Source organism: Harpia harpyja, chromosome 17 (genome assembly GCF_026419915.1).
Source record: "Harpia harpyja isolate bHarHar1 chromosome 17, bHarHar1 primary haplotype, whole genome shotgun sequence".
Taxonomy (NCBI): Eukaryota; Metazoa; Chordata; class Aves; order Accipitriformes; family Accipitridae; genus Harpia; species Harpia harpyja.
In genome coordinates, this window is record NC_068956.1 from 1022407 (window position 1) to 1036026 (window position 13620).

Genomic DNA, 13620 nt, shown 5'->3' on the forward strand with positions numbered 1-13620 from the left:
TCTGCCCGCACCCCTCATCCCCATGCAGCCTGGGAGCATCCTCTCCCTGCTGCCAGCACCAGGGCTCCCTGGCCGTTAACAGCATCCTCTGGATTAGGATTTTTGGGAGAAATCTGGTCCAGGTTATCGCCAGGGTTTGGGAGAGGGTGTCTGCGAGGGACAGGCTGTCTGGGGCCACTTGTCCCCTGCGGGATGGGTGCTTGCTAGCCTGGGTTTCTGCTGCCATGGGTGCTGGGCGAGGAGGAACCGGCTCCTCGCTCCTCTCCTTCTCCGGGATCTTATTTCCCGTGGGTGCACAGGCTCGAGAGCCACTTGCTGCTCCAGTCTCTCCAACAGCTGATAAGGAATGGAGGGGGAGGGAGGGAAATCCACCCTGAAAAACAAGCTGTAGGAAAAGCCCCTGGGACGCCCCAGCAGCAGGGGGTCCCGGGCAGAGGCACCAGAGCCTGGATGAAGCTGTGGTGCTGGGGCTGGTGGCACCCAAATCCCCTCTCGGCAGTGCCAGGAGGGTCGTGACGGTGCTGGGAGCTGCCACCAGCAGGACTTTGCCCTTCCCTGCTCTTCTCCAGACTCCTTGATAAAACCCTTGTTGTCGCACCGACGGAGCAGTTGTTTGCCAAGGGCAGAGCAAGGGGGGGAAACCTGCCGTGCCGGCGTCCTCCCCGCCAGGCTCCAGCGCTGACACATCCCCGTGCTGGTGGGGACAGGCACGGGGGTGGCAGGGGGTGATGGGACCCTTCGAACTCCGCCCCAGCTGATTCCCAGCATCTTCCCTCCGCTTTTGCAGATGACTCGGACTACGAGGACTCCGCCTGGGAGGAGGAATTAGCCGGACCCATGGGGGAGATGGCCAACAAGGTTGGTCCCACCACGGGGCTTGGCAGTGGGCAGGAGCGGGCAGGACCCCTCGGGGTCACCGTCCCCGAGGGAGAGGCGCTGGCATTGGGCTGCTTTGGAGATACCGGTTAGGGTTGGAGGAGCACGTCTGCAGCTCGCCGAGCACCCACTGGGTCTCCCACGGGGGCTGGAACCGGCCCACGGGCAGCCCCAGGGTCCCTGGGGAGCAGGGCAGCCTCTCTGCAAACTTGCGTGCACAGAGTGCGTGCTAGTGGACATCTGCAGCATCGCAGCCCGGTTTTAATCCCCGGATCTGGGATTTATATCTGCCCTGCGCTCCCGAGGCTGAATTTGGGTGGGTTTGGATGGATTTGAGGGGTTGCAGCAGCCGGAGAGACCCCTGAGCGCCTGGACCCCCCCCATCTGCCTTCGCCTGGGAGCAGGCTGATGGGGAGAGATGTGCCTTGGCTGCCTCTAACCCCGGCCCAGCCACCACCCCCTGCCCCGGGGGGCTGCAGCGTGGGGCAAGGGCTTGGGGATAAACACCCGTGGCAGCTTGCTGGCAGAGGCTCCCCTCTGCCCGGTCCTGCCTTCACCCCCAAACCTGCAGCTCCCGCCACCCCCCCCGACAGCTCTCAGCCACGTGTGTACGTCCGCCCTTGGCCAACGAGGGGGAAATGCAGGGTTTCTCAGCAAGCACGGACATTTTTGGTTGCTATAAATAACCAGCCTGGCACTCAGCTCCTCCCTACGGCCGTGCTTCTGTCCTGCTGCGGGCAGGAGCGTGTCCCTTTCCCCGGGGCCGGCAGCGCCCGGGCACCTCCCGGCACCGGGGGCATCCGCAGAGCCGGGAAACGTGGATGGTGACTTTGCATCTCGTCCCCTCTTTCTCCGTCTGTCCCCTGCCCATCCCTCATGGTGCAGGCAGGTGGGGAAGGGGGTCAGCGAGGGGACCCCGCCACGAGCTGCCCGCTTTGGGCAGCGGGGAGGGCAGGGGGCTGCCCCCATCAACCACCTCTGTCCCCGCAGGAGGATGCTGAGCCCGTGACGGGGCGGCCGCGGTCCCTGCGCGTCAACAGCCTCTTCAGTGAGGACGAGCTCGTCGAGGATTACTACGATGCTCCCCCCGCCAAGTAGGAGCTCGTCTGCCCCCCGTGTGTATGTGTGTGTGCGCACAAGCGGGGGACACGTGTGAGCGCACGAGGGCACGAGCGCTTGTGTGCGTGCACGTGCAGGCAGGGAATCTGTACGCCTGCCCGTGGGCAGGGATTGTCCATGTGCATGTGTGTGTGCACAGGTGGGGATGCTTGTGCAGGGCGGGGTGTGCACGCGTGCGTGGATAGGATGCAAATGCCTGGGTGGGGGTACTTGTGTGTGTGTGTGTGCATGCACAGCGGGTGGTGCGTGCATGTGCGTGGGTGCACGTATAGGCAAGGGATATGTGTGCGTGTGCCAGGGGGTGCTTGTGCATGGGGGGGCGTGCGTGTGTGCATGTAAGCACAGGCAGAGAGCGCTTGTGCAGGGGGTGGGGGTGTGTGTGCACAGGTCAGGACTTCTCGTGTCTGCACGGCTTCCCGGGATGCGTGCGTGCGTGCACACACTGTCAGTACTCGGCGGGGGGGGGGGGGGGGGGGTAGCGTGTGTGTGCGTGCACGAGCAGAGAGCAACTCTGCACGTCTCTGAATTTGGGGTTGTGTCCCTGGGGGTGCCCCCGTCCCCCTTCCCAGGGCTGGGATCCGGGTGTCTGCTGTCCCAGGAGCTGGGGGACGTGCCGGGACCCCCACCAAGGGGACTGCCACCAGGGTCCTTGCTTGCAAACAGCCGGTGCTTGCGTTGCCCGTGCCTCGGGGAAGGGCAAGGGGAGGCCGAAGTGTGTGGCGGGGGCCGTGCCTGCCCCCCACCCCCGGCGAACCGCCAGCTCTTAACCCCCTCCCTCGGCTCCTCGTCCCCAGCAGTGGCAGCAGCTGGAGCGACAACGGCCCCAGCCTGCGCCTGCCCGCTCCCGCTTTCTCCGGCAGCAGCCCCGGCACGCTCGGCGACGGCATGGAAGGCACCGCCGCCCCGCTCTCGCCCACCATCAAAGCGGGGTGGCTGGACAAGAACCCACCGCAGGGGTGAGTGACGTGCTGGGGGGCCGCGGACCCCCCCCTCCGGTGCCCCTCCCCGGAGGGGAGATGCTCCCTGCTTTTTCCACCTGTGATTCCTGCTCACTGGGGGGTGTAATTTTGCTTTGGTGAGAAGCCATCCCAAGGGGTTCCTTCAGCTCCCTCCTACCGCCTGATTTAGGTTAAAAACGCTCATTTTTGGTGAAAGGGCCTTCCTCAGAGCGGGTGTCACCAACGGTAGCGCTGAGCCGGCTGAGGAGGAGGAGGAGGGAAGGCTGCAGCTCGAACTTCCCCCCAGCCCCGTGCCATGGGCTGGGCTCACTGGGAAACGCGCTGCCTTTGCTCTGGGGAAGCCCTGAAATAGCAGCGACCCGGGAAAGCAGCTGATGGGGGAGAAGTGGGGCGTTTTGGGCTGGTTTCCTACTGATGGCGCTGCCACCCCGGTTCCTCTGCCAGAGGCCGGCGGGTTTGGCGTTCGCTGTGTTTGCCACGGGAGGAGACGTTGCTGGCAGCGCCTGCGGGATGCCAGCCCCAGCCCCGGCGGCTCCTGATGCAGAACCGCTGGGTTGCAGAAGTAAAACTATGGGAGCTGTGGGGTGCATGTCCGTGTGCTCGAGGGCGAGCGAGCCCAGTAAGCCCAGCGAGCTCAGTGAGCCTAGCGAGCATAGTGAGCCCAGTAAGCCCAGTAAGCCCAGCGAGCCCAGTAAGCCCAGCGAGCATAGTGAGCCCAGTGAGCCCAGTAAGCCCAGCAAGCACAAGTAGCCCAGTGAACACAGTGAGCCCAGCGAGCATAGTGAGCCCAGTGAGCCCAGTAAGCCCAGCAAGCACAAGTAGCCCAGTGAACACAGTGAGCCCAGCGCACGCAGGGAGCATGCTTGCCCCCATCCCGGCACAGGACCAGGTCAGCCAGCCACCGTGCCAGCTGGGGGGCAAAAATCAAGCAGGAGACATGAGGGATATTTGGGGGGCTGCTTAATCTGGGCTACGAGGAAGCCCCGAGGCTGCAGTCCTGCCGAGGAGGAGGAAGCTCCGGCTGTTCGCAGCGGAGCAGCCTGGCTGCTGGGGAAGTGAGAGCAGCTGGAAGGTCCCTGGGAAGCTGCTCCGGCGGCTGCTTGGAGGGGAGCCGAAGCCTGGGGAAGGCAATGGAAGAAAACCCAGAAACCCCAACCCCTCAGAAGCTAAAAGCAGCTGGAGGTCAGAGCAGGGTTGGGGGTCTCTGCACCCCATGGGACAGGGACGAGCTCCTGACGGGGAGCGGGAGAGCCGAGTGCTTTTAACCCTGGTTGCTGTTGCTGGTTACGTAAAGGCCGAGCGCCGGGGTCACGTGCGGCGATGGCGAAATCCTTCCCGAGCAAACAAACCCTTAAGCAACAGCCGCTGGGGCTGGCACGGCGGCGGGGGGGGTCCTGGGGGTGCAGCATTGGTGGGGGGCTGCATCGCAGGGCTTGTCGGAGCGGGTGCCGACGGTGGGAAGCGGCTCGGCGTTTCCTGCAGCCCTGACGCCGGGGTGGATGGGCTGCAGGGTTTAATGCCTTGCCCTGTGCTGTGTGGCCGGTCTGCGTGCTGGGCTGGGGAGGGCGAAGGGGTCCCTGGTGGGCTCTGCCCCAGCCTTGGGGTCCCCCCTCTCCCATTCGTCCCCATCCCTCTGCCACGCAAGAGGCCGGGGTGCCACCAGCCCTGCGTGGCACGTGTCCCCTGGATTGAACCCTCACCAGCTTGTAGGTCCTGAGCAGTAACTGCGAATAGGGATTTGGGGGGGCTGTTAGGGGCAGCCCCCTTTCCCAGCTCCATGTTTTAATTGGTGCCCGGAGGAAAGCACGAAGTCCCCATCGCTGTCCCCATCAGTGACACCAGGGCTGGGGACACGGCGCAGGATCGATGGCGAGGTGGCCCCAGGCTTTTGGCAACTGGGGCGTGAACACACAAGCGGAGTCGCCCCGAGTTCAAGGGCGCACGGTGCAGCCCGGAGCTGCCTGGCATGGCACAGCCCGTGCCACGGGGCTGGGGCCGGCGAGGGGTGAGCGGGGAGGGGGGCTGCTCCAGCCCCGGGGGGCTCACAGCACCCTTCCTGCACCCCAGTCCCCTCGGGAGCACCACTGGCCTCGGGTGGGCTGCAGCACCCGCTGCCTGCCCCAACGTGGAGGGTGCAGCTGGGTCACCCCATCCCCTCCAACGGGTCCCTCTGGTCCCTTCCCAGGTCCTACATCTACCAGAAGCGCTGGGTGAAGCTCGACGCCGACTACCTCCGCTATTTTGACAGCGAAAAGGCGAGTAGGGAGAGAGGATTTGGGGGCTCACGGCGAGAAGGTGGCGGAGGAGCTGCTGCAGCGGGACCACATCCCTCCGGGCATCCTGGCCGTGAGACGCGGCCGTGCCAAAGGGCAGCATTCCGGGGAGCAGCAAGGGATGGGTGCTGGGGTGATGCCGGCACCGGGGTGGGATGTGGGATGCTCAGAGCCTCCCGGGCACGGATGCTGTCAGCATCGTGAGCCCGGGGTGGTACCCATCCCATCTCCCTGAGGCCGCGGTGGTGAGCAGTGTGTCTCCCCCCCCCTGCCCTGCCCCAGGATGCCTACTCCAAGCGGTTCATCCCCGTCTCCTCCATCTCCCGCGTCGCCAGCGTCGGGGACCAGAAATTCGAGGTCATCACCAACAACCGCAACTTCGTGTTTCGGGCCGAGAGTGACGGTGAGCGACAGGGCCGGGGGGGGGGGTCCCTGCTCCTGGGTGGCCCCAGCTGCTCCCCCTCCCCTGACCCAAGGGATGAGCCCCAGAGACTCCTGGCCCCGGGCTGATCCTGACCCGTCTCCCCTCCGGCCCCGCAGCGGACCGTAACGAGTGGATACGGACGCTGCAGCAGATCGCGGAGGAGCGGAAGAGCAAAGCTCTGGAGAGGACATTGATGTCCCCGACCACCAACGGTGCCGCCGACCCGGCCGACAAGAGCGGCTTCCTGGAGCTGCGAGGGTTTAAGCACAAGCTGTTCGTGGCGGTGGCCGGGGACAAAGTTTTCCTCTACAAGAACGTGGAGGTGGGTGGCTGGGGGGGGGGGGGGGGGCTGTGGCACCACGGGGGACCCTGATGCCATTTCGAGGGGGACCCCTTCCCTTCGCATCCACAGCCTGAGCAGAGCGGCAGTGAGCTGGGACACCCCGGAGCTGCCACCCCCAAACGGGGACGGCTCAGACCCCACAGGCTGGTGACCCCCAGGCTGCAGTCCCCCTCCCCGCCGGCTCTGAGCCTCGGGGTCCCCCACGAGCATCGCACCCACTGCAGCTGCCCCAGAGCCCCTGGCTCCCCGTGCACCCCCGGGGCTGGGAGCTGGGCTGGCAAGGGGCACGGGGACCCGCAGCCACCAGCACCGCTGCGGTGTGCGGGCAGCAGCGCAGGCAGCGCCGGCACCAGCTCCTGCAGGCAGCGCATCATCTGTAACCCCCCCCCCACTGCCCTCCCTCACCCCCCCCGCCCTCGCCCACCAGGATTATCGTCTGGGGATCGGCATCACCTACATCGAGATGAACGTGGGGAACGTCAAGGAGGTGGACCGCCGGGGCTTCGATCTCACAACGCCGTACAGGATCTTCAGGTGAGACGAGGGAGGGGAGGGGGTGCCGGTGGTGCTGCCCCTCCCCGCGGCCATGCCGTCCCTCATCCCCGTCCCCGCCGGCAGCTTCTCCGCCGACTCGGACCAGGAGAAGGAGGAGTGGGTGGAAGCCATGCAGCAGTCCATCGCCGAGGCTCTCTCCAACTCGGAGGTGGCGGAGAGGATCTGGGCGGTGGAGTCCAACCGCTTCTGTGCCGACTGCGGCTCGCCCAAGCCCGACTGGGCCTCCATCAACCTCTGCGTCGTCATCTGCAAGAGATGCGCAGGTACCTGCATCCCGGGGGGGGGGAGAGAAGGGGCCGGGCATCCCCTGCCCTGGGAAGGGATGCAGGGCAGCGAGTCTTGGGGGACCCCGGCGGCTCAGCCTCTCCCACCCCAAAACGGGTCCCTAACGGCTCGTCTTGCTGGCAGGGGAGCACCGGGGCTTGGGCCCCGGCATCACCAAAGTCCGGAGCCTGAAGATGGACAGGAAGGTGTGGTCGGAGGAGCTGATCGAGGTATTGGTACAGACCAACCCCAAAAGACCTTCCTGGGGGGAGACACCCCATCCCCGTCCCCATAATAGACCCACTGGTTACGGGCCAGGGACTGCAGGAGCACGGCAGGGTTTTTTCCAGCCTGATCCAAGCCCCTTGGGGGGTGAGATGGCGGTGTGGCTTGGTTGGAGAGGGGACCCCCAGCAGCCCTCCATCCCCGCTGTCTGCGGCCGGCCGGCACCCACCCGGGCATGCTGGCGAGGACAAGCGGCACTTGTGTGTCCGTGCTGCAGACAGACGACGTCTGTCTGTCCGTGGGGAGACGGCTGCGGAGCCCTGGGGACAGGGTTTGGGGCCAAGCAGCAGAGCAGCCCCCCGAAGCGGTGCGGCCGCCGGCGCGGAGGAATGCGTCGGCGCAGCCAGCGCCGGGGCGGGCTGGGGAGGGGGGGAGCCGGGATTTGTTACCAGACCCAACCCGGCCGCCATTTCCAGCCGGCAGACCTTGGCTGGCCCCGTTCTTCCCAGCCGTCCCGGTTGGATCCTGCATTCCTGCCTGGCGTCCCACCCGCGCAGCCCCCGCCTCCGGCATCGCCTGCTCCCCGAGCCCCCAAACGCTTCCAGCTGCTGCCTGCGGCTGCTCCCTTTCCCCTCCCCTCTCCGGGAAGGCTGCCCTGAACCCCGCCGGGCTGGTGGGGAGCTGCTGCCAGCATCCCCTGGCCCCCCGCCTGCTCCAGCCCCTCCCCGGCCCCCGGCCCCGCTTGCACCCGTGCCACCCCAAAAAGCTCGGGGGTGCTGGCAGAGCACCCCATGGGCTTGCTGGAGCAACGTGGAGCTCCCCGAGACAGGGCTAAACCTCTCAATGGTGGGCTGAGCATCGCTCGGTGCCGGGCAGCAGGATGGTGAGGGGCCACGGAAAGCCCTTTAAATCCACCCCGATGGATGCTGAGCATCCCCCCCTCCTCGCCCACAGCTGGGTGCTGCTTTCCAGATGAGATTTTCCAGGGCAGGAAGGGGGGTCGGAGGCGGTGGGGGCTGCCAGACGCCGGGGCTGAGCCGCTGCTGTTGCCGGAACACGGGGCTGGGCAGGGAGCAGCCCTGCGTGCCTGCAGCGGGTGGGTGCTCCTGCACCCTGCCCACCCGTGGGCCCCGCCAACCACCCGTCATCCCCTCCATGTTCTGCCTGCACCCCGCTGCTCTCCCGGGCAGCAGTAACGCAGCAGCTTTGGGCTCTGAACGTCTACTGCCGTGCTCATCCCCCCCCCCCCCCCCCGGGCCCAGCAAAGACCCTCGGAGAATCCCCACAAAGCCCCCCCTCCCATGCCCAGCCACGCTCCATCCCCCGGCAGCACCGTCCCATCGGCCTCTCCTTGTCCCCGCAGCTCTTCCACCAGATCGGCAATGCCGTGGCCAACCGGTTCTGGGCTGCCAACGTGCCCCCCAGCGAGGCCATCACCCCCGCCAGCGGCAGCCAGGAGAGGAGGCGCTTCCTCATCGCCAAATACCGGGAGGGCAAGTACCGCCGCTACCACCCGCTCTTCGGCAACCAGGAGGAGCTCGACAGGGTCAGTGGCCCCCGGGGCCGGGCACCGTCTCGGGGGTCCCACCTGGGTGCTAAGTGGTGCTGAGCTGGGGTCCCGAGGCTGTTTTGGGGAGCAAGGGCTCTGCCTGAGCAGGCTGCTTGGCCCCGTACGTGGGGCTGGATGGTTTCCCACCCTCCCTCCCTGCCTGCACCCCTGCCTGTATCACCCCAGCCCTCATTGCACACCCTATGTCCCCACCGTGCACCCCCAGCCAAAGCCTGGGGTCTCCAGGAGGGACGAGCTGGCTGCGGGGACAGGGTGAACGTCTCTGGGATGGGGCACAACCAGCTTCATTTCCAGGCTGGACAGCCCGGTCCGAGGTGGGATCCCCCCTTCCGCAGCCAGACATCCCCACGGTTCGTCTCTCCCTGGCTTGGGAACGGCGTTGGGGTCCAGCATTGGGCTGGAGTGGGGTTCAGGGAGGGCTGGTGCTGGGGGGATGCGCTGGTTGCAGCAGCTCGAAGCCCCTCCTGCTCCCTGGAGCACCCCACGGCGGCGGGGGCAGAGGTGCCCGGCCAGCACCCCCCCCCAAAACCCTGGCCAGGGCACCCATTCCCAGTCCCAGCGGTGGGCAGAGTGCCAGACTGGGGCTTCATGCCGCTCTGCGCGACCGGCACAGGGAACGCCATCCCGGCGCTCCGGCCGCCGGCCCTTCGTCTCCGTGCTCCGCCATGGCTCCGCCGGCCGCCTTCGGCGCTGCCGTGTTTGCACAAGAGCCGGGGGTGCGCCGGGGGCCCGGGTGGCCGCGGGAATTCGCATGTGGGCTTGTTTGTTTTTCTACTCCGGCTAGCCTGTCCCGCCCCGTTGCCGTTATGACTTCACCCCGGCTCCTTAAGGGAGGGATTCGCCGCCCGCTCCAAACTTTTTCTCCCAGTTCCAGCCTCCTTTGTCCTGCCGAGGCGGCCGGGAGGCGGCGGGGGTCCGGTTGCTCGCCGCGCTCCCACCCGGCTCCTTTCGCCGGCGTGGCTCCTGGCCGGGGGTCTCCTCCTTCTCCTCGGGAGCCTTCGGCCTCACCCGCCACCCTCCCGGCTTTGCCGCAGGCTCTGTGCGCGGCCGTCACCACCAGTGACCTGGCGGAGACGCAGGCTCTGCTCTTCTGCGGGGCGGCGGTGACCTGTGCCACCGGAGACCCCCAGTGCCCGACGCCCCTGGCCCTGGCCGAGAAGAGCGGGCAGAGGCTGCAGATGGAGTTCCTGCTCCACAACAAAAACTCCGGTAAGGGCTGACCCCTTGAAACCCCCATGGGCTTAAACCCACCGCTGGCATTCCGGGGAGCCGGGGGGAGAGAGCTGCTGGGGTGTCCCGGGGGACGCAGGGATGTTTTGAGCCGGACTCGGCTCTGTGTCCTGCCAGGCAGATTCCCAGCATGGGGTTCTCCGGCTGCTTAGCGCTGCTGGGCTCTGTGCACCCCAGGAGAGGGGCTTTGGGAAGACCCCGCACCCTCGGGTCAGGGCTGGGTGGGGGCCGGGGAGGAAGGCTCCGTCCCAGCCGGGGACGCAGGTCCAGAGCCCCACTGGGGATGCAGGCTGGTGCTCTGGGCACTGGGAGGGACTGGGCCAGCTCTGCCACACCGTCCCGGCACGGTCTTTCGGGGAGACGTGCCCCTGCCAGCCGGGCAGCCCCCGCCTTCCGCATCCCCACAAGGACCAAGGGGGCTCCGACCGTTTTGCAGAGCATCCCCCTAAACCCCCCCCGTCCCGTGCCGCTAAATGTGCCCACGTCACCGAGCCCTGCTCCGGGTGGGCTGACGGCTCCCACGGGACTGATCCACGCTCTAACATGGAGTGAGCCTCCGGGCAGCTGGAATGGAGGTGTGCCGGGGCCGGCCAGCGCCTGCCGTAGCCGTCACCTCCCTCGCTGCCTCGGTGGCCAAGTCCGTCCCGCGGAAGCTGGAGTTTGCCCAGGATTGGGGCTGGCCCTGCTGTTCCAGTCATGTCAGCACAAAAGGGATCTGGGAGAGCGGCGAGGCCTCCCGGCTGCCCCGGTGAGCCGAAGAAAACCAAATCCCTGAGCTCATCCTGCCGGGGCCGGCTCTGGCAGTCATCTCCGGAGTCCTGGGATTGCTGGGCTCGATGAGTCCAGCACCGTGCGTGGAGCAGGGCTGGGCTGGTGGAGCAGGGCTCTGCATCCTCCTGGGTTTCCCCGTCTCTAGAGCTCTGGGCAGCCCCGTGGTCCACCCTGGGGGTGCTTTAGGAGTGTCCCTGCACCCCATCTCTGCCTGGTCCCCGGAGGAAATAGGGGGGTGCCTCTCACCGGCAGGCAAGGTGGGGAAACTGAGGCAGGGGGGACATGCCCGTAGTCACATGGGGAGGCTGTGGCAGAGCCCTGGGCTGTTATTTCAGCCGCAGGACTGCGGTGCTCTGCCCTTCTCCTCCCGCAGAGCAGTGGGGACCTGGGACAGCCTGGGAGAGACCTCGGCGGTGGGGGAGTCTGGTCCCCACCTTCCCGTAATGTCCTCATCCCGACACAGCTCAGTACTTGGGGCTAGTCTGCAGGGGGGGATGCGGGATGTGGGATGCAGGATGCAGGATGCGGGATGCGGGATGCAGGATGCCCTCCCAGCGGATAAGCCAGACCCCACTGACCCCCAGGCAGCCCCAGATTTGGGGGCCGGAGCTGCTCCTTGCACCCCAGCCGTGCCGTGGTGGGGGCTGGCGGTGCAGCCTGTGGGATGCTTTTGGGCTCCTGCTTCTTGTGCTGAGCGGGGGGGACACCCAGCTGTTTTGGGGGGCTGGCAGGGGGCAATGTGGCCGGTGTCACCACTGTCACCCTGTCCAGCTGGCTCCTTCACGTCACATCAGCAAAGCACCCGGGGAATGACATGGACCACTGTCACCCCATCCCTGACCCGGTGGGGTCCTGCTGCATCCTGCTGGGTCCCCACCAGCAGCAGTCTGGGGGGCTTCTAAAGGGGGGATGCACCCCCCCAGCCCTCCCGTGACAGGCTGTCACCCCATTTGCAGAGACACCGCGCCTGGAGGTGGGGGGCAGCGAGGAGAAGCCCTACTTGGTGCCCCTGCCCTCCGTCACCCACAACGGCTTCCTCTACAAGACCCCCTCCATGGCCAAACCCGTCGGTGAGCGGAAAGGCCAGGAAGGTACGTGGGGGCCCATGGGGCAGGGAAATAGGGGTGCAGGGGGGTGGGGGGCTCAGAGCCAGCCCCAAAAGGGGTGCTGCTGGGGGGGATTGCACCATCCCCTGCTCCCCAGGGCACTGCAAAGGCAGCAGGGAGGTGCAGCATCACCTGGCCAGCCCGGTTGGAGCGGGGGGGGTCACAGTGGGTGGGCACCCAGTGGGTGCTGCAGGGCCACCCAGGCTGGGCTGGTGGGCGATCTCGAGCTGGCCGGAGCGTGCGGGGCTGCCCAGCACCATCCTGTGCCGCGCAGAGTTCAGCCGGCGGTGGTGCACGCTGCAGGACGGCGTCCTCAGCTACTACGAGAACGACCGCAACGCCGTGCCCAATGGCGAGATCAAGGTGGAGGAGATCGTGTGCCTGGTGAACAACCCACCGAACGCCCACGGGTAAGGCTGTACCCCTACATGCAGCCCTATAGCACCCCAACATCCCCTCCGCTCCCGCAGGGCTGGGCATGGCCGCTGCCTCGCTCACAGGTGGTGGCATGGGGGGCTGCTGTCCCCAAGCCCACCGCTGGCCCCTCCAGCACTTGTGGCATGCCTGACCCAGCTGTCTTTGCAAGGAATCTGTGTAAACCCCTTTGTAACCCCTTTGTACCACTTTGCAGCCATCACGTTGCAGCCCCTTTGCACTCCTTTGGAATCCCTTCGTAGCCCCTTTGGAATCCCTCTGCAGCTCCTTTGCAACCCCTTTGCGATCCCTTTGCGGGTCCTTTGCAACCCCTTTGTGGACCCTTTGCAATCCCTTTGCAGCTCCTGTGCTCCCCATCGGAGTGTGCACAGCAGCACGGGGCTGCTGGAGGACCCAGGGGTGTGGGAGGGGGGATCCCAAACCGGATCAGCCGGTGGCAGAGCCGGCGGCAGACATGCAGCAGGATACTCTCACCCCCGGGATGGGATGCCCCTGGTACCCAACCATCTCCATCCCACCGCCCGCGGGCGGCCAGGCTCCCCTTTCCTTCCCTCCCGCAGGATCGAGAGCACGTTTGAGGTCTACATCGAGTCAGAGAGGCTCTACCTCTTTGGGCTGGAGAGCCCCGATTCCGCTCGGGAATGGCTCAAGTCCATTGCCAAGGTAGGATGCGGTGGGCTGGGGGTGGCCGGGGGTGCCGGAGGGAGCCGGGTCCCGCGGCGCTGACGGGTCCCTCTTCTCCCCCGGCTCAGTCCTTCGTCCATCCCCGCGCCGAGGAGCTGCTGGCTCTCGACTTCGAGCGGATCGGCCGGCTGCACTACAAGGGTGGCCTCAACCTGGAGCGAGCCAAGGAGGGCTGGTTCGCCCTGGCCGGCTCCGCGCTCCACGTCTGCTTCGAGGACAGCGAGCGGCAGGAGCCTCTCCAGCTGCGCAAGCTGCAGGAGCTCTGTGCGTGCCCCTGCCCTGCTGCGGGGCCCCCCCGCAGGCTGGGAGGGACGTTGGGGATGGGGGGTATCCCCCAAATTCTGCCCTGAGCAGCTGGGTTGCACCCCAGCTTTTGGTGGGAGGCCGGTGGATGCTGCTCTGATGGAGCGTGGGGTCCCTCCACTGGGTGGGATGCAGCTGCTCTTCCTCCTTTCCATCCTCTTCCTCATCCCTGGAATGTCACTGCTTGTCCCATTTGGGCTGGAGCTGGACCCGTTGGCACAGCCCCCCGTGGTGCGTGGGGCTGGGGGGGCCGGGGACCCAACGTTCCCGCAGGTGATGGGCTCTCTGCCTTCCCTTCTAGCCATCCAGGGAGACAACGAGGTGCTGGTGCTGGTGGAGAGGCGGAGGTAAGAACCGAGGCGGGGGGGGGTTAGACCCCTCCAGCAAATTATCACACCCTGCCCAAGCACCCCCCCCCTCATCCTGGGGTGCCTTCGCTCTCCTGACGGTGACTGGGGACCTCCAAAAGAGAGTCGGGACCAT

At 66.8% G+C, this 13620-nt stretch overlaps 1 protein-coding gene across 11 annotated transcripts in view; it reads left to right on the forward strand.

Annotated features, from left to right (window-relative positions):
• ARAP1 (ArfGAP with RhoGAP domain, ankyrin repeat and PH domain 1) overlaps positions 1-13620 on the forward strand; it is a 184971-nt gene that overhangs the window by 160460 nt on the left and 10891 nt on the right. For 9 of the 11 annotated variants that reach the window (XR_008238946.1, XR_008238947.1, XM_052812690.1 and 6 more), the window contains 16 exons: positions 788-858; positions 1867-1970; positions 2790-2951; positions 5140-5209; positions 5510-5630; positions 5768-5973; positions 6422-6528; positions 6613-6812; positions 6958-7043; positions 8402-8584; positions 9643-9817; positions 11566-11700; positions 11990-12125; positions 12711-12813; positions 12903-13098; positions 13439-13484. Coding sequence is in view for 9 of the 11 variants with exons in the window: in XM_052812690.1 (XP_052668650.1) it covers positions 788-858; positions 1867-1970; positions 2790-2951; positions 5140-5209; positions 5510-5630; positions 5768-5973; positions 6422-6528; positions 6613-6812; positions 6958-7043; positions 8402-8584; positions 9643-9817; positions 11566-11700; positions 11990-12125; positions 12711-12813; positions 12903-13098; positions 13439-13484 (2101 nt within the window). In the remaining 2 variants the exon portion in view is untranslated. The remainder of the gene's footprint in view (positions 1-787; positions 859-1866; positions 1971-2789; positions 2952-5139; positions 5210-5509; positions 5631-5767; positions 5974-6421; positions 6529-6612; positions 6813-6957; positions 7044-8401; positions 8585-9642; positions 9818-11565; positions 11701-11989; positions 12126-12710; positions 12814-12902; positions 13099-13438; positions 13485-13620) is intronic. The other 2 variants (XM_052812693.1, XM_052812696.1) reach the window with 2 other exon arrangements.